The sequence below is a fragment of the Aythya fuligula genome, chromosome 22, assembly GCF_009819795.1.
Source record: "Aythya fuligula isolate bAytFul2 chromosome 22, bAytFul2.pri, whole genome shotgun sequence".
NCBI classification, from domain to species: Eukaryota; Metazoa; Chordata; class Aves; order Anseriformes; family Anatidae; genus Aythya; species Aythya fuligula.
The window spans coordinates 6,682,845-6,701,275 of NC_045580.1; the positions used below are offsets into that span (position 1 = coordinate 6,682,845).

Sequence of the window (18,431 nt, forward strand, 5' to 3'; positions counted from 1 at the left end):
TCCTGCACACCAGAGCCCGGGTGCTGGGCGTGCGTGGGATCGGTGCTGAGCACCCCAAACCCAGCCTGTGCATCCTGCCCCAGCACAGAATGACTTCCCTCGAGTTCAGCTTCCCTCCTGCACAGTCTGACATCCCGTCCCCTGCTCCCAGCCTGCTCGGCTGCCCCGGCACTGCCCCGCTGCTCCCTCCGAGCCCATGGGCCATGTTAACACAGCCCCAACAACAGGCTGGTCCTGTCTGCTGGGCAGAGATAAGAGAGATGAGCCTGGCCACCGAGGGAATTGTCAGCACCCCACAAGCTCTGCTGTCCTTACCCGGGCTGGGGCAGGAGCAGCTTCCCAGCCCGGTGGTGACAACTCAATGAGAACGGTGACACCGGTGACAAGGGCTGCTCCTGCCTCCCTCACCCCCCTCTCTCTTGTTTAGAGCCAGCTCTGTGATGTTAATTTGATTGCACCCGTTTCAGCTTCCTTTCTACACTGATTAGCTGAGTTTCACCTGAAGCATGAGATTAATTCAAATTGCATGGAAGCAATCAGTTATGCTCCTGCAGGAGGACACCAAATGCCCTCGCACCTCGGTCCTGCCCGGTGCCTGGCGAGCCCCCCCAAGGCTGGAGGAGCCCCCCCAGCCTGCCCTGCCCTCAGGGACCCGACCCGCTCCATCCCTGGCTCTCTGCTCCCGACGCAGCCATGTGCTAAATGGCATTTATCACGCGCTGTGATCTCCTCACCTGCGCCCAGGCCAGCAAGCCGCCCCCCGGGTGGCTGCGCGCTCCCGTGCCCTGCTCCCAGCCTCCAGCTCCCCACAGCTCCTGCTCTGCAGCGCACCCGACCTGCTGCTAACAAGTTGCCTTCAACAGCACGGATGAACGCGCCAGCCCTGCACGGCAGCAAGGTGTTGCTGCTCCCAGACAAGCGCCCGTGCTCAGAGCAACTTCGTGGCACGGTCCCGGGGCCAGCGCACCCCCCGAGCGCTGTGCGCCCTGCACGGGATGGCACCCCAGGAAAAGGCTGGCCCAGCCGGGGCCCCGAGGGTTAAATCTGCACGCAGAGCCCTGCGGTTTCCTCCTCGGCACCTGACGAGCAGCAGCTAACTGCTCCTGGCACTGGTGGGGCTGTGCACGCTCCTCTGATTTATTGCCTGCCTGCCTTGGTTAGCCCCGCGGAGCCGGCACGGCAGCACCCGGGACGTGCCGTGCGGCCGGGGGCTGCACCTCCTGCCCCGCGTGGTGTGGGCTCCCCTCTCCCCGGCTGACCGCGGGTTTGGGCTCTGATTAACATTCATTTAACACTGTCTGCAGTGGCCTGGCTTTAGACGAAAGCCGGTGCTGATCTCGCTTTAATTGGCCTGACATTTCACTAAACAAACAAAAATCAAAAAAATGAAACAAAACAAAGAGCCCCATATAATGCTTAATTGGCTGTGGCGCTTCGTCTACCTATTCATTCAAACCTTTTCAAAGGCTGCTGAGGTCTCCGGGAAATGTAAAAGCACATGCATAATAAGGTTATGTGCTATTCAAGTCAGCAAGCAACCTGTCCTGGGATGCAATTATACCAGATAGCAGGGACAAGGCAACAGTTCAGGCTCCAAGACTTCTGCACACTCACTCGGGATTAATCGCCTTGACTTTGTACCTGCGCCTTATTGAAGTATGTTGTTTGAAGTCGCTCGTTTCAATTCATCAATCAGCGGGATAAATTAAACAGCTGACAGGGAGAGGAAAAGGCTCCCCTCAACCCTCCCCGCAAGAAACACAGGAAAGTAGACGCTGGCTGGGGAGGGGAGACGCCGGAGCGAGAGGGAGCGAGAGGATGCTGCAGCCGGGCGGTGGGCTTTGGGCTGGGGGGAGCTGCAGGGGGGAGGCTGCGGGGGGGAGGCTGTAGCCCTGGCCACTCGCAGGGTTTCTCTTCGCAGCCAGCGCCGGGTGCGAGACCTGGCCGTGATGCAGCATTGTGCACGTGCCCAGGGTTTTTGGGCATTCAAGGGAGCGCCTGCTGCCAGCTCCAGCTCCCTCCTGCCTCTTCGGCACCATCCCTCCCCTCTTTGTTAGGGAAACGACGATTTTAAGATGAATCTAACATGGGGAGCCAGCAAGAAAGCAAGAGCCTGATGCTCTCGAGGGGTGCGTGGAGCCAACAGAAGCCAAATCCAGGTGTAAGGACAGCCGGGAGGGGAGCTGAGCGCACCGCTCTGGCACCCTGAGGATGCTGCCGCAGGCACCAGCAGGACCAGGCTGTCCTCCCCTCCAGCCCCTCTTCCTGGAGGTTTGAACTCTTACGGCAGCGGCAATCAAAATAAATAAAGAGGAGCTGGCGATTATGTATTCTGCTGATAGCAACGGGAGAGGAATCCAATAATAAGCACGGTTCAAACACGGTGTCTAACAACACTTCCCAGCCCATCCCTGTCAAATTAGCGAAGCTATTTCCTTCCCTCCCGTATGATGTAGATTGATTGCCTGGTTTTATTTAGGACTAAGTGTTTGTAATCGCATAAGGGAAGCCAGTCCCTGCAGGAGGGCAATCGATGCCCCCCGTGCCCCGCATCGATCAGGGGCTGCGCGGTGCCGGGGCAGTGCCGGGCCGGTCCCTGTGTGTGCAGCGGGCTGTGCTCTGGGAGGGGGCACCCCCTGCAGCCCCCCCTGCAGCCGTGCCATGCCCCAGCCCCCCCAGCACAGCTACTTACTCTTCACGGTGAGAAACATGGACTTGCTGATGTCCGTGCCCACCCCGTTGCTGGCCTGGCACAGGTAGTAGCCGATGTCCTCCTCCAGCACGTGGCGGATGAGCAGGGAGCTGTTGGGGAGGATCTGGATGCGGCCCGTCAGCGGGATGGGGTGATACTGCTGCGGGTTCCCACTTCCTAGGAGGGGGCACAGACACGCAGCCATCAGAGCTCAGCCAAAAAAGGGGGGTTCGTGGGGCTCGATGCTGGGCTGGCCAGGCCGAAACGGAGAGATCAGAGATCCCCAAACGCTGCCGTGTTGCTTCTCACGTACCTTTTGCGTGCTTCCACATGACTTTCGGAGGCGGGTACCCATCGACGGAGCAGTTCAGCACCCCAGCTTTACCGTAAATGCCATCCTGGTTGTTGGGCTGGACCACAAATCGAGGAGGCACTGGGTAACGAGAGCGCAGAGATGGCTGTGAGAGCCCAAACCCCAGCAGCTTCTTGCAGGTCGCTCCCACCTGTATGCACGTGGCCGCCCTGGCTCCCCTGCCTGCTTTCACCCCTGCTACGTCCATCGGTGCCCCCCCACCCCAGCCCGACGTGGGGGCAGCCCCGGGGTGCTCACCCCGCACGATGAGCTGCCGCTCGCGGCTGACGGTGGCGGCGGCGTTGCTGGCGATGCAGGTGTAGTTGCCGTTGTGCTTGAGGGAGACGCTGGAGATCTGCAGGGAGCTCATGAACTCCTTGCTCTCGATGGTGACGCCCGAGCCGGACAGGATGACGTGCCCGTCCTTCCGCCAGGTGATGTGGATGGGCATGTCCCCCGAGGACACCACGCAGGGGATGTAGAGGAGCTGCCCGATGGAGGCTGGGGGGAACTCGAAGGGCTGGATCAGAGGAGGGACTGTGGAGGGGAGAGGCAGAGCACGCTGTACATCACAGCCCGTGCCTGAGGGGACAGGCTGGTGGCAGGGGGATGGAGGAAAAGCAGCTGGTCCTGGCTCCTGGCCCTCACAGCAGGTCAGTGCCCACTGGCCCCATCTCACCACAGGGCACAGCCTGGCGGAGGAGCGAGCCTGCTTGCCATCACCACAACATCTCACAAACCCATTGCTCTGTCACCCAAAGCATTTGCTGCCCAGAAACTGAGGCGGGCTTCTGTTCCAGTCAGCAACGCTTCCAGGAGGGGGTGGCAGCAGGATGTGACCCACCGGGGAGAGCCACCGCGCTCAGCCCAGCCACCCCGACCCCCTCTGCGCACACCAGCTGAAATTCCACCTCAGCATTTATCTGCTTGCAGAAAAGCAGTTATTAGATGGATGCTTTTCTTAAAGGCACTGGATTCAGAACCAGCCATTATCTTTCTGATAACTTAATTAGGCAACCGCAGCATCTCTGGCAATGTGGGAGGGGGAAGAAAGCATAGAGAGGGAGACAATTAGCTTAACAAGGCTCAGCACCTGGTAGACGAGATCCTCTTTCCGCAGCCTCCATAATTAAATTAGCAGGCTGCCAATTGTCCCCTCGGCAGAAATAAGATGCCCTCTTGTACAGACGCGGGAGCCCCAGCAGGGAAGGGCTCACCGCGCCGCCGCGCACGCCCCCGCACTCCTGCACGCCGTCCCCCATCTCCACCCACACCTCGACCAGTGCTCTCCAGTGCTCCCAGTGCTCAGAACAGGCTGCTGGGGGCTCCAGGGCCGAGTCAGAACGGGGCTGGCCTCGATGGGGTGGCCCGAAGCCTGGCCAGGAAGCCCTACAGAGCAGAAGGTGCTGGGGGCTGCTCGCTGCCCCCTCGGGGTGCTGCCCGTGGGCGCAGGGGTCCGGCCCGGCCGCCTGCCCCGCTGCCAGATGCAGTGACGTGGCTTGAGCTGCCGGAGCCATGGAGCCAGCAGTGCCCGTTTTCCATAATTAATGAATAATTAATTGGGAATGCGCTGCAGTCTATTGCAGAGTGGGGCCGGGCTTGTGCATCTCCAAACGCCCCACGGGCCACTTCCAGCACACGCAGCCTCTCGGTAGAAGAGCTCTCCTGGTTCCAGCTCCCCTTAACCAGGACTTAACACAAGTCTTCCCTTCCAAATTGATTCCCTGCTACATATTCTCCTTTTTTCAGCACTTCCCAGGCTCTCCTGCACCTCAGTGCACCCCAGCTGCGCCGCAGAGCCCCACATCCCTCACGCTGTGCCCGACTGCAGAGCGGCTGAGCTGGCATCCCCACTGCTGTCACCTGGGCAGGGCTGTGCGACAGCCCCAGGACAGCACCAAGGCCACACGTGATCAATTAAAACCTTCAAAGATGTCTGTGGGAATAACGAGCTGTCAGGGCACCTCGGCTGGGTGCTGGGATCATGCTCCCAGGGGACACATGGAAAAGGGACCCAGGAGCACCCCCAGGCAGCCTGGGAAGCCCTGGGGAGCAGGGATGCTCCGAGCTGGGACACGGGGACCTGGCAGCTGGGGAGGAGGCTCAGGGACTTCCCAACGGGGGCAGAAACAGAGATCAAACTGAACGGCGTGATCGGGCCAGGCAGTGACATGAGGGGGCCGTAAAGCTTTTACTACAGCTTGCTTGGGAAGACCTGCGGTGTAACTCACTTGTGGCACGCAGCGCGCTCGCCAGGCACTTGTGGCACTAAAAGCTTTACGGCGCCCGTACCAGCTCTGCGTACTTCTATTTCTTTATTCTGCTCCTTGGAGCAGCCTCCGAATGTAGTCGAGGGCATTCTCAGTTTTCCTCCCCGGGCTTTTATCCGGTGGCCATAAAAACACCCAGGCAGGCAGGGCCGGGTGTAAATCTCCAGCCTGCGTGCTGCAGCTGGGATGAAGATATCCGACACAGCCAGAGCCGTGAGCTTCCCAAATAGCACCGCATGGCACCGTGCTCGCCCTGCTCAGGCTGTCACCTGCCCCTCGCCCAGGCAGTAAATCCAGGCTCAGGGGGCTTGCACGGCGGCCGCTTCCCAAAATATATGGATAAACTTCAGCATCCAGCGTCCGCCTTCCAGCAACTGGCAAAAGAGCAGCACGTAATTCAACTTTGCTTGCACACATCCCTGTAGGTACTCCCTCCGCGAGGATTTTGGTTTAAGGTGAGGAGAACAAAGGCTGGCCGTGCCCTGCACTGGGGGTGTGAGGGGAGTGGGGTCCCCTCGGCGCTGCCCTAAGGTTAGCTGCAGCCCATGCTTCCGCCTGCAAAGCCTTGGAGAAGAGCATTAGCTAATCAAGGGGTAGCATCTCTAATCAGCTTGATGCTCTCTCTTGCTAACCTGATTCCTAATAAGAAAATGGTGGATGGAAGGGGAGGGAGGGGGATCAGCATAAAATCCAGTCCATAAATACCCGGCTCGGTGAGACGGAGGCAAAGACAATTGGCCAGCTCCGTCCCCAGCGTGGCTGTGTTTGTCTGAATGATTTACTGCAAACACTGAGCTGGCGACAGGCAGAGCCGACCTGACAACTCTGAGGACGGGAGATACGATAGCTCCGCGCGCTCATAACACAATCTCAGCAAGTCACTGGGAGGGAATGCATCCGACTCAATTCATTAGGACTGATAGCTCCCTCAATGGGGCTGAATAATTGATGGCCTGGAGAAGCTTTTAAGATGTTCTGTGCGCTTGGAAGACTGAGAGTATTATTTTTTTAAAGGCTAACACACAGAGAAAAACATCAGTGAAGGTGATCCGAGCAAAGGTTAGATGTTTTAATACGCTGTGTTTACACCGCAAATCCTTGCTCGCTGCGTGTAACAAGAAATGGATCTGGTGCGGCTCGGGGCAGCAGCAGGCACGCAGGTGGGTGCAAGGTGGCTGGGCTGAGCCAGCTCTGCCTCTCCTTGGTGCCTAGGGATCACGGCCAGTGTCTGGACGCAGAGCACCTTGCACGGTGCTGCCCTGCCTCTGCCCACAGGAACAGCCCCAACACTCCCCAAAGCACGATCGGAACGGCCCCAACGCAACCCGAAGGAGGTGCCCTAGGAGCACGCTTGTGCCTTGCCCCGTTCTGGGTGGGAAGGTGGTGGGAAAGGGGCTCACAGCTCCTGCCTACAACGTGCCAGAGCTGACCAAGCTTCTGCAGGAAGCACAGGGCTCCCTGGGCTGGGGAGGGAACTGCAGGACCCAGGCACTCCCCACCCGCTCACCTTTCACCGTGACGTGCACGCTCTGGCTGATGGAGAGCTGGGGCTGGATCAGCACGCTGCACAGATACTCCCCTTCGTCCATGCCTTTCTGGACGTCCATCAGCTTGAGGGTGCCGTTCTCAAAGACCACTTGGCGGTGGTTATCAGGCAGCAGCAAAGAGTCCTTGTACCACTTGATGGAGTAATAGGGGTACCCGATCACCCTGCAGTTGATGAAAGTGTCCCTACCCGCTACCGCCGTTATGTTCTTCATCGCTCGGATGCTCGGGGGACCTACATAGTGGGGAGGAAGGAAGAGGCAGGCTAGGTTAATTCCGAAGGGCGGCTTGTTTGCACACAGATCTGCTAGTGCAGAGCGAGCTGCGCAGGTGAGCAAGGTGACGGCAGAGCCAGGACCCAGCCTGCCCAGCAGCAGCCTCCAGCGACAGCCCCTCGCGCACACCTACAAAAGAAGAGCTGCAAAAGTGGGGGCTGCGACCCTTGGCTGCAGCCAAACTTCAGCAAACTCCCCCCGGTCTTGCAGGCACCATGCTTAGGCTTGAATTTACAGGGTTCATTGCTGGGGAAGCCCAGCCTGAGAGTGCTGCTGCCCCTCAGAGGGACGTCAAACGCTGCCTGGGAGCACACCCAGCCGGGGCTCCCAAGGGAGCTTCAGGAGACCTCTGGGGAGCACCCCCCGGCTGTCCGGCTGCTCTGCCCCTCTCAGGAGGAAGCTGTGTGTGCTTTGCCATCTCCTTGGCAGAGAGCTCCATCCAGGAGCCCAAATCCCATTTGGCAATGTGTTTGATCTCCACTAAAAGGCACTGTTCGGAGCTTCCCGTGGGCACCCCGAGCAGTGCCAAAAAGCCAGGCAAGGCAGCTCACGGCTCCTGGCTGGCTCTCATGCTGCCTGAAGGACTGGAAGTGTTGCAGGTGAGTATTGCAAGGAGAGGTTTCACGCTTCAACAATTACATTGTTCTCGTGGCCATTGTGTAAAGCAGCAAACTAATCTCAAGATTAACCCTATCTCGACTCCTCGCCCCAAGCGCGTGGCAGGATAACAGCTGAGCAGATGCTCAGGGTAAGATCCCCGTTGTGAAAGCACGCTCCCTCCTGAGATCCTACAGCGCCCAGGGTCCCGGGAATAAGGGGACTCGAGGGGGCCAAGAGCAGGGAAAGAGAAATTAGCAGCCTGCTCTCGGGCCTGTCACAGGGACCTGCTCAATTATTCCAGGGAAAAAAAAAAAAAAAAGAAAAAGCCTGAATCTTATCTAGTGACAGGCAGTCAGGAACTGGAAGAGGGGGAAGAAAAGAAGACAATGAAACGTCCTCATTCAGAACGCTGCTCCTGCTTCTCGTGCCTGGGAGATGAACTTGCTCCAAATTTAGCGGTAAGTGGCAGCAAAATTCAGACTCTCCTGGGATTCCAGCCAAAAAGCCACTAGATCCATTTCAAACCTGAGACACAGACAAACACAGCCCTTCAAGCTTCTTCCTCGGTAGATAATTTAATGTTACCTTGACTCTGGCTCCCACCTATAAGACTAGAAGCTTTAACTGGTGGTTATGAATGGGCAGAGGCTTACACCGTGCCCCATGCCTTGGAGAACGCCCTGGAACGCACAGAACAACACGCTCCAGCCATAACCACGCGGTGATTAACACGGCCATGGCTTTTAGCAGACAAAGAAAACACAGACATGACAAATCCGAGCTCATTTTCCACGATTTCCCGTGCTGCCTCATCGTTGCTTGCATTGAGGATCCCTGCGCCCACGGGCACCTTCCTGCCAGGGAGCGGGGCTGGGACTGGGGTGGTGTGGGGGGCTTGGGGGCAGTGTGGGGGGTCTGGGGATGGTTTGGGGGACACATTGCAGGCAGGTAAAAAGGAGCAGGTGGCTCTTGGCCAGTGCAGGTCACTTCTGCACCACCCCAACCTCCTCCCCAGGGTCCTTCACGGGAGGCACTTGCTGCACAGTCCCAAAGGCTGGAAGGGGAGACAGCAGACCCCAGCGGGGAGGCATTGCCACTCTGGAGGCCTTGTTCTGGCTCTCCAAGGTTCAGAGGATAGCCGTGCACTCCGTTCAGCTCCCTGCTCTGAGCCACAGGGCAGCTGGATGCCACGGGCAGGGCTGGGGGCGAGCGGGGCAGGAGAGGGCTGCAGAGACCTGCACAGCTGGGAAACAGGGGGGGACGGGGGACGGGGAGAGAAACGATCTGGCGGGGAACAGAACACAACCAAAAGCCCAGTCAAAGTCCTATTCTGATATTTAAAAGTAGACAGGCACCTCTTACGTTTATTCGCGCTTGGTATTCGGCGCTGCCCACCGAGTTCCGCGCGGTGCACCGGTACACGCCGCCGTCCTTGATCTGCGGGCTGGTGACGTTCATGTGGCTCACCGTGGTGCCGTCCGACATGGTGTACTGGTTGGTGCGGTGCCCGTTGTCCCGCGGGATGGGCTCGTCGTCCAGGGCCCAGGTGACGGTCGGGGGGGGCGCGCCCTTGGCGGCACACATCAGGGAGAACTGCTCCCCGGGGTTCACCACCTTCTCGCTGAAGGAGGAGACGATGCGGGGGGTCCCATCTGGGGGGACCCAGAGGGAGGGGGGTTAGGGCACGGCAGCCACCGGCAGCAGTCACCCACACCCCCCGCACCTGGTTGATAAGAGATTTTGGCTCGAGAGGATGCCAGGCTCAGCAGTGCCCATCCCTGGTCCAAATACGCAGAGCCCTGCAACCCCGCCTGCTCGTGGAAGGCAGCTCCTCAGCACAGGGCAGGGGATGGACAGGTCAGTGCACGACCCTGATTTTGGCCCTTGCCCCTGCATCCCCGAGCTGCTTGCAGACAGTTTGCACAGCCCAGGGGCTGGGTGCAGCCTGCCCCAGTGGTGCTTGCTTTCCTCCATCCATGCACAAAGCACCCTGGTGAGCACCGCGGATGCGGCAGCTTGGAGAGGGGCAGAGAAACACCCCAGCTGGCCCCCACCCCCAGGAAGCCAGCTCACCCTCCAGCGTGATGATGGAGAAGTCCTGTGCCGTCTGGGATTTGCGGGTGGCAAAGCACTGGTAGGCTCCGGAGTGGCTCTTCTGGGCGGCCGTGATGAGGAGGGTCTCGTTGCTGATGCCCCGGATGGAGATGTAGTCATCCACCACCACCAGCTCCGTGTTGCGGTACCAGCGGATGACGTACTCGGGGGACCCGCTGAGGGCACAAGAGAGGATGACGGTGCTGCCAATGCCCGTTTTGAGCTTCTTTGGTGTGAGGGTCACACGCAGAGGGTCTGTGCAAGAGAGGACGAGAGCAGGAGAGGCGTTGGCTGCGTGGTGGTGGCGGGCTGTGGGGGCAGGCAGCCGCAGGCCAGCACGCACCACGTGGCTCTCATCCTTCGTGTACTTTTCCACCTTTCCTTCCCTGGATGTGCCAGCCTGACTACATGCAAAATGTCACCGTAGAACAAGGCAGGTGGCCTCCTTGCCCTTCCTTGTGCTGCCAGCCCAGCCTTTAATGTTCGTCCTGGTGTAGGGGCAGGGTGGCTGGAAGCAGCTGTTGCAGTGGGAATGTGGCCGGTGCGATGGGGCAGTGCCGAGCCAGGGACGTGCCAGGGCGGCTCCAGGGCTGCTGGTGACAGCAGGAACCCCCAGGAGCAGAGCAGGCAGTAAATATTTGGCCTGCCCAGATGGTATTTACTGTTTGGCTGGAGCTTATTTTATGTAAATCAGCAAAACAAAGCGCAGAGGCACCTAACAGGATATCACCATCCAGCAATTTACATCCCCTGCTATCGCTCTGCCTTTTCCAGAGGTCCCTCTCTCGGCCCAGATTAAAGCGGTAAATCAGGGGCTGTCTGCACGTCCTCGGCTGCAGCATTATAAACTTCCCCCAAACGCTCCGAGCACCGCATCAGACACGCTGCGTAGCGCGACGGCGGGCTCCAACATGCGCCACGCCACGCTGAAACATAAAGCTTGTAATTTACACAGCTTTAGAAAGGCCTCGAGGCTGGAGATTTACACAGCTCGGCAGGACGCAGCTCTCCCCGCCGCCGGCACTCACCTATGACCGTGAGGGTCCCGGTGACCTCTGCAGACCCGAAGGTGTTGGTGACCTCGCAGATGTAGGTCCCGCTGTCCTCCACGCGCAGGTCGCTGATGCTCAGCCCCGTGATGCGCTTGGCCCAGCGGCCGTCGGCGGGCAGCGGGCGCCCGTCCTTGAGCCAGCGGATGGCGGGGTTGGGGTACCCCGAGGCGATGCAGGGCAGCTCCACCAGCCGGCCCGCCTTCACCTCCCGGGACTGGAAGCTGTCTAGCATCGTGGGGATGGACTCCGCCGGGTCTGGGGTGGGAGAGGGAATAAACTCACCCGGAGAAGGAGGGGAGATGGGCTCCTGCCCTGCAGCCAGCAGGCTGAGCTGGTTTTAACAGGGAGGAGCCAACGGCTGTCTGAGCTGCCTGGGGATGCCGGGGGAGCCTGTGCATGGTGACACGGGGACCGGCGGTGACACAGGGACCGCTGGGCCACCTCGGCGTCAGCTGGCACTGAGCGGCTCTGCCCCTCCCCAGGGAAACGCAGCCGAGGAGCTGGTGGGACGGATAAACACGGCACCGGAGGAATTACTCAAGGTGACACGTAATTGGTGCAAAATACACAAATTCGGTGGCACATTTCAAAATTTACAAGCAAAGGGGCCCATCAGGCAGCTGGGAAAGGAGAAAATTAATCACCAAGTCTCAGGCGTGAAATTAAATTCCAGGGGAAAGAAACCTCTTTCATTACTCCCAAGCAGAAGTAAAACGCCGTGACGTGTAAATAATGACAGCGACCAGGAGGGGACCGAGGCACCGCGAGTGTGCACGGGGAGGGGACGATGCAATCCACGGCCACACTAAGGAGTGGTTTGGATGGGAGTGGGACCGAGCAGGTCCAGCAAGCCCGGCTGTCCCCGACCCTCTGCGGGGTTAATTCGAGGAGCTAGAGCAGGAGAGGAGCCCTGGGAAAGCCATATGGCGGGGAGCAGGGAGCTGCAGCTGAGTGGCAGGAGAGGCGATGCGGCGGCGAGTCGGGCGAGTTCCCTCCCTCCCGAGCAGAGTAATTTGGGCAGTCAGCGGAGCCGGGAGCGCCCCGAGACAGGCGGCACTACGGACTGCGCTACGCTCTGCTGCAGTATCGCTTGCACGTTCGTCGCATCGCGTCAGGCTGCTCACATCACGGGCTGTCACATCGCATCGCCTCGCGCCCCGTCGCCTCTCGCTCAGCTCGGGGTGCCGCGCGGCACGGCGAGGGGCGGCACGGACCCCCTGCACAAACCCCCGGCACCCTCCTGCTGCCAGGATGGGAGGTGGGGGTGCTGCAACATCCCCTGCACCCCCAGGAGATGATGGGGAGATGGGGAGATGGGGAGCGGGGTGCAGATGAGGCTGGAAGCTGTCTCCAGGTGCCTCGGCAGCACTGCTGGCACTGCGTGCTCACCTGACACGGAGAGCCGGGCTCCGTTGCTCTGGCGCGTCTCCCCGCTGTACTTGTGCTTGGTGATACACCTGTAGGTGGACAAGGCATCTTCCTTCTGCACGTCCGATATGTACAAACCTCCGTAAGAAGTAATAAAAAACCTATTTTCTGCAGAGACAAAGAGGAAAGGGAGGGGAAGGGTGAGCAAGGTGGCCCTGGTGTCACACATCCCCTCCCAGGCACCCAGCACCTGAGGCAGGCAGAGCCCCCGTGCTCGGGGCCAGGAGCACAACACGGTCCTTCCCCACCGGGACCGTCTCTGCCATCACATTTGGGGGCCAGCTGGCAACTTCAGGCCAAAATGGGCGAGCAGCAGTGCCTGCAAGAGGAGCCCACGCGTGTGCAATATCAGCACGTGGGTGTGCAACAGCAGCCCGCGAGTGTGCAGTATCAGCCCGCCGGGCTGCAACAGCATCCCACGCATGTGCAACATCACCATGGGGGTGTGCACAACTGAGCACGTGTGTGCAATATCAGCACGGGGGTGTGACAGCAGCCTGCGCATCCCTGGGCACTGCCTGGGCGGCGGCACTCATCCTGCAGCACACGCAGCTGCCCAGGCACCAAGGCAGGGGCAGGGTGTCCTTGTCCCCACCCGAAGGCCACATCCGAGCCCCACCAGGGCCCCGCAGCAGCACGAGGAGGGCAGCGGGCACGGCCCTGGGCTGGCCGTGGGCTCGCAGCGATTCCGCGGCTGCGGATGGAGAGGGGAGCACACACCACGAAACCCATCTCCGTGTGCTGCATAGCAACGCTGCAATTAAAAGTGAATCCGTCCTGCTGAGTTAATAATTAGCTTAACTTACTTAGAAGTGTGTGAAAACAAATAAGGGCTTGAGTTGATATTTGAGCACCAGGGGGAGATTGCCGAGGCCACCAGGTAGTGCAGCACGGACCCCGCAGTGCTGGCCAGCAGCTTTCGGGCTGGTGTGCACAGGGGGAAAGGAGTTGTTCACTCTCCTATGAAGCCAGCCTCCCTGTCAGGCCTGACCTCTATAATTCATCATGAATATCAACAGTAATTAACATTAATAGAAAGGCCTGCACCGTGGCGCAATTGAGCAGCAAGGAGGGAAGCAGGGCAAGCGGAGGTACAGGGGAGAAGCTCTGGGTGTCCGCGCTCCCCTTCCCACCTGGAAGACACCTTTCATCCTGCTCTCCTACCAGCGCCAGCCGTGAGAGCGAGCCTTTGATCCCAGTTTCTGTGGGACCTCTGGGATCCTTTCAGCTGGCAGAAGCTCAGCTGGGATGGGGTGGTACATCTGTTCGGCTGCACCACGTTGCCAGCCAAGCCACCCCCTGCTGAAACACAGCGAGTGCAGATAAGCAGAATGTAATTAGCAGAGCCAAATGTTTGGAGTCGAAACCTCTAAACCTAGATTGTAAGTCAGCAATGGCTGCAAACGGCTCCTTCAAATCCTGCACCACGATGGGTGACAACAAACAGCTGCTTTTTCTTCCAGCACCTTTTTGAAGTACTTGGTTATTCTTGATTTAGGTGGTAGGCAGTGCCATGGTCAAGCCCCTAACAGCAGGAAAAATGAAAGCGGAATACGGGGATGAAAGGAAAACCCTCGTGGAGCCGCCTGGCAGGATGGCAGAAGCCTCTCCCTGCCCGCTGCAGCAGCACTTCAGGCTACAGATCAACACAAAACAGGGCTCTTCACCGCGGAACTGGAGCACATCCACCGCAAAAGCCAAGCTGATGGCAGCCCTGAGCCCTGCTGGCACTACCCCACTCCAGCTGCAGCTTAGCTAGATGTATGTATTTGACTCTAATTGTTTGATATGAGAGCATTAGGGACTCTAAACAGAGAAGAAATAGCAGCCTTAATAAGATACGAGCCTAGCCATAGCTAACAGAAGGCAGAGGCTGGAAAGCCCGTGCAGATTGCCCCTGGATGGAAAGGGAGCAGCCCCGCGATGCTCCCCACACCACCAGCAGCATCCTGCGAGCTTGGGACAAGGCTTGGAGGGGTCAGGGCTCTGCAGCCACCACCTGCAGACACAGATCTCCCTCCTCACAATGCCAGCAACGTGCACACTGCACCACGGTGCAACGGGACACAAGCACACGGTGGTGCCAGCCTCGTGCCCTGCGCCCTCGACCGGCGGCAGCAAGGTTTTAATGCGAACCTCGGTAGAAGGGGAGGGGGAGCAGTCCTGCAAGGACTGAACCCACATGCAAATCAGGCATTAATTTTTCATCTCCCATCAAACCAGTAAGCAAAGAGCATTGGCTGCACTGGAATTTGAGAAGGGGGGGGGGGGACCAGTTTCTATGGAAACAGCTGCTGCATTTTGCAAAGTGCTGCGCAGCCCCAGCTGGCCTCCCCCCAGCGCAGACACTTCTGTGCATGCCCAACTGCAGCCCCGCTCCCGGGCACGCTCGTGCTCCGGAAACAAAGGCGTGCAGGAGCGGCGTGCAACGAGGCCGAGGGGCAGCAGGGCCCTCAGGCAGCTTCCTAGGCAGAGATGTGCAAGAAGACGAACACGAGGACGAGAGAATTGCTGACCACGAATATAAAACCAGCCCTGTCTGATCCCACCTAGGGCACCACACCAGGATCCTGGCACTCGCTGGCTTCCACAGACCCTGTGCCCAAAGTCAGGCCTCTGAGCCAGAATGTGAGCATAGTCTTGGAGCCCAGAAGAGCCGCAGGAAGGCAGCTGGCACACCAGCCCCCACCCTGATACCTCTCTGCATGGGGCAAGGCACTGCCTGGGCTCCTCTCCTGCGCAGCCTCCGTGTGCTGAAAGCTTCCAGACGGGCAGAAAAGCTGCAGGTTTTAGTGCCGGCCTTGCTGCCACACAGTGACAGGAGGCATCTGCCCCTGTGCAAGCCATGCCATGGCATTCAGCGTAAGGTCTACACAACCTGACAGCACAGCTTCTATTTTCTTATTTTTTTTCTTTTTTTTTTTTTTTTTTTCCAACAAGGGACAAATAACTTGGCCGAGGAGCGCTGCACTGGTTCAAGGGAAAGACGCGGGGCAATAATTGATGTGAACGGCTCTGACGGAGACCTCACCGAAGTGACTTATGGCTCAGTTAGCTTGCGAGATTAACGTCGAAGGTCGCGGCATAAAATCAGATCTTTCTGCCTGCCAGGAGGAGGAGAAGCTTTACGGGATGCAGAGGATTAAGTACGTCCACAGCCAGGCTGGAGTGATGTGCCTCTAATAACTCTTGCAGGGAGACTTTGCTGCTGCCGAGGCAATGCCTCTCCAAGCCTCCCACTTCCCTCTCCCCCCAGTTTTGGGGTGCCAAAATTGGGGAGCTGGGACTCAGAGAGGAGCAGGGCAGCTGGGAGCCCCCAGGAGCCAAACCTTGCCCCCACAAAGGGAGAAACAAGGGGGAAAGCACAGAGAAGGCATGGAGAACATGAGGAGGGTCTCCTGCTGTAGGTGCTCACATGTACACACGTGCTCTCTGCTCGGGAAACCTCTTCCACATCCAGCTGCCTGTAGTGGCCATGAAACCTCAGTGTCAGTCCCAAGGGCCTTCCAATTTCAAGAGAAAAATTACAGTCGATGCAGGTTACCAGTTACTGCTCCATCCAATATAGATTTATAAAAACAATGGGGTCAGGGCTTCAGGAGAGAGCACATTTTATAGTTCATAAGACTAATGAGATAACTTCCCCTCAGTACTCTGGGGCCAATATTTCCTTACGCAGTCTATTTTAACTGCGGGAGAATCAATAGGTGCCAGCGTTTATGAATTAGCCATACTTGGAGCATATGCAACCCAAGGCATCCCGGACAAATTCAATAAATGTTTGGTGCTATTTCTGGCCACGTTTAAAGTGACAAATGCCTCCCTGGGGGACAGCCACGGAGAGGGAAGCCCCAAAGTACAAAGCCTGTGGTTTTCCCCGGCTGCTGTGGCCGCTCTCCCCGTGCGCCGTTTGCCCAGCACGGGACTCGAGTGGGGAGAAGCAGCCTGGGCTCACCAAACCCAGCCAGGAGGGACCCCCGGTCTTATGGCAAGGGGCTGCTCCAGCAGCCAAACTGATGGCTCTGGGAGGCAGCGGGGCCATGGCCACGCACCATGGGCCCCTTTCATCCCGGCTGCCTGAACCCAGGTTCGGCGCCACAGCAAATGCCTGGAGCAGAGAGCGCCTGGATTAGGCGCGAAGATTAAAGATGCATCCATCCATCCCAGAGATGTTAAATAGGAGCTGCGACTCAAGCCCAATGCAAATTTAATAAGAGCTGCACGATATCTGACAGATTTATTTACATGTTTCCCTGCACACGGGATCCCAGGGGACGTGTAAGGCAGTCACAGGCTCCCCAGCCCTTTCAAAGGAAACACATTTCTCCTACACAGCCATGCAAAGCTGAGCGGCGCAGAGCAGCCGAGCACCCAGCAGAACATTTCCACCTTGAAGTTCCGTGGGCATCTGTAAAATAACCGACTCCAGCTGAGTAAGTGGGTCATGCTTTGTACCAAAGGGCTCCCTGGCTTCTTTCTCCTCCTCCTCGATCCAGGAGGAACGGGGCTTCGCTGCAACAAGAAAACCCTGCCCTAGAAACACCGCCGTCTCGGGGAAGCTGCGGTACCTGCGCCTGCAGCACCTTGGCCATGCCATGTCCTGGGGCCGGCAGCAGGGTGGTGGCACTTTTTGGGAAAGGTTTCCTGATGGAAAAGTCCAGCCCTGTGGCAGGGGCCGTGTGCCCTGCCCATCCTGCTGGCTGGTGCCGGGTAGCAGCGTGGTGCTCAGCGCAGCACCGAGGTGCCAGCGGGCTGCGGGCACGCAGGAGCCGGAGCGCATCGTGGCACCAAGCACCAGCCTCCTTCACGAAGCTCCCAAAAATAAAAACCCAGCGGGCTGGATTGCATCACTGCCTCATCCAGATGCGGTGCGTGCGGTGGAGGCTTTGGCAGGACCCTCCCCCTGCAGACCTAAATATCACCCGTCCCTTCCCACGCCCGCTCCCAGGCTCCATCCCCCTGGTGCCAGAGCAGCGGCGGTGGCAGAAGCGCTGAATCACGGCAGTGGCTGTGGGGCACGGCAGGGAACTACACCCCAAAACCATCCCCCCCCCCTTTCACCGGGGCTGCTGAGCCGGAGAGGGGAGATCCACAAAGGAGGGATGAAAGTTGGGGAGTCATGACAGGCTTTCCGCCTACCCTCCTTAATCTCCTTTATAAGCACGGCTCTATCTCCTCCCGTTACAGGATTAACACCCATCTCTCATTCTCCTCTTGCAACAAGATTTTATTTCTAATTACGCTGTAATAAAACTGGGCGCGCTCCCAGGGTTTCTTCCAAATGACTTGTAGACACTCGGCGAGATTGGATCCTACTTGGGCCCATTGTCAGCGCGTCTGCCTGACATTCATTAGACATGCATGAGGGAGATGTTTTAAGAATGGAATTGCATTTAAATGGGTTTCCTGAGAGGAAGAGATGAAACAAAAAAAAAAAAAAAAAAAAAGCACGGAGGGAGAGAGAGAGAGAGAGAGAGAGAGAGAGAGAGGGAGAGAAGAAAAAAGCAGGAGCAGTTGAGAAGCGGATGTAATTGTCACCTCCCTGTCACGCAGCTGCCAGGCAGCCCCAGCGCCGCGTCCCTGTGCCCACGCACCCCAGGGCGCAGGCGGGGGTGAGCCCAGTGCCCGCGCACCCGGGGCCAAGATACGGGGCCGGGGCTGCCCTCTGGGGGCTAAATCCCCTGAGAAATCCCACCCCGTGCACTCCAGAGCTGAAGTTCAGCGGCAGATAATTTTCTGGTGCATTAACTCTTAATGCTTTACAGAATTACCTGCAGAAGCCCAGCCTGCAGGGGACAGGGGAATAAACCCAGAAGGGAACGCCGTGCTTTCCCCCAGCTTCATGCCAGGCTCTGACCTCCGGATTTATGGCCGGGGCAGAGCCGGGCGAGCGGCGGTGCGTGAACACCCTCTGCAAACACCAGCTGGAAAGAGGAGGCACGCACAGCCTCCAGCTGGCAGAAGACATTTATCACCTCCTGCACGGGTACCCCACAGTGCCTGCGCCCTCGTCCTGCAGCAGCGGCACCGTGGGCACCCTCTGCCGGCACCTCAGAGCACCCAGCCCCTCCACTCCCTGCCTACCAAGGTTCGGGGAAGAGTTTTGGGACACCCCAAACGTGG

General features: G+C 58.7%; 1 protein-coding gene across 1 annotated transcript in view; it reads right to left on the reverse strand.

The window, feature by feature from the left end:
* DSCAML1 (DS cell adhesion molecule like 1) overlaps positions 1 to 18,431 on the reverse strand; it is a 94,951-nt gene that overhangs the window by 15,938 nt on the left and 60,582 nt on the right. The window contains exons 4-11 of the mRNA XM_032201870.1: positions 12,270 to 12,416; positions 10,857 to 11,135; positions 9,808 to 10,083; positions 9,090 to 9,386; positions 6,822 to 7,094; positions 3,303 to 3,581; positions 3,006 to 3,125; positions 2,693 to 2,869 (exon numbers count right to left, since the gene is read on the reverse strand). Coding sequence (XP_032057761.1) covers positions 2,693 to 2,869; positions 3,006 to 3,125; positions 3,303 to 3,581; positions 6,822 to 7,094; positions 9,090 to 9,386; positions 9,808 to 10,083; positions 10,857 to 11,135; positions 12,270 to 12,416 — 1,848 coding nt within the window. The remainder of the gene's footprint in view (positions 1 to 2,692; positions 2,870 to 3,005; positions 3,126 to 3,302; positions 3,582 to 6,821; positions 7,095 to 9,089; positions 9,387 to 9,807; positions 10,084 to 10,856; positions 11,136 to 12,269; positions 12,417 to 18,431) is intronic.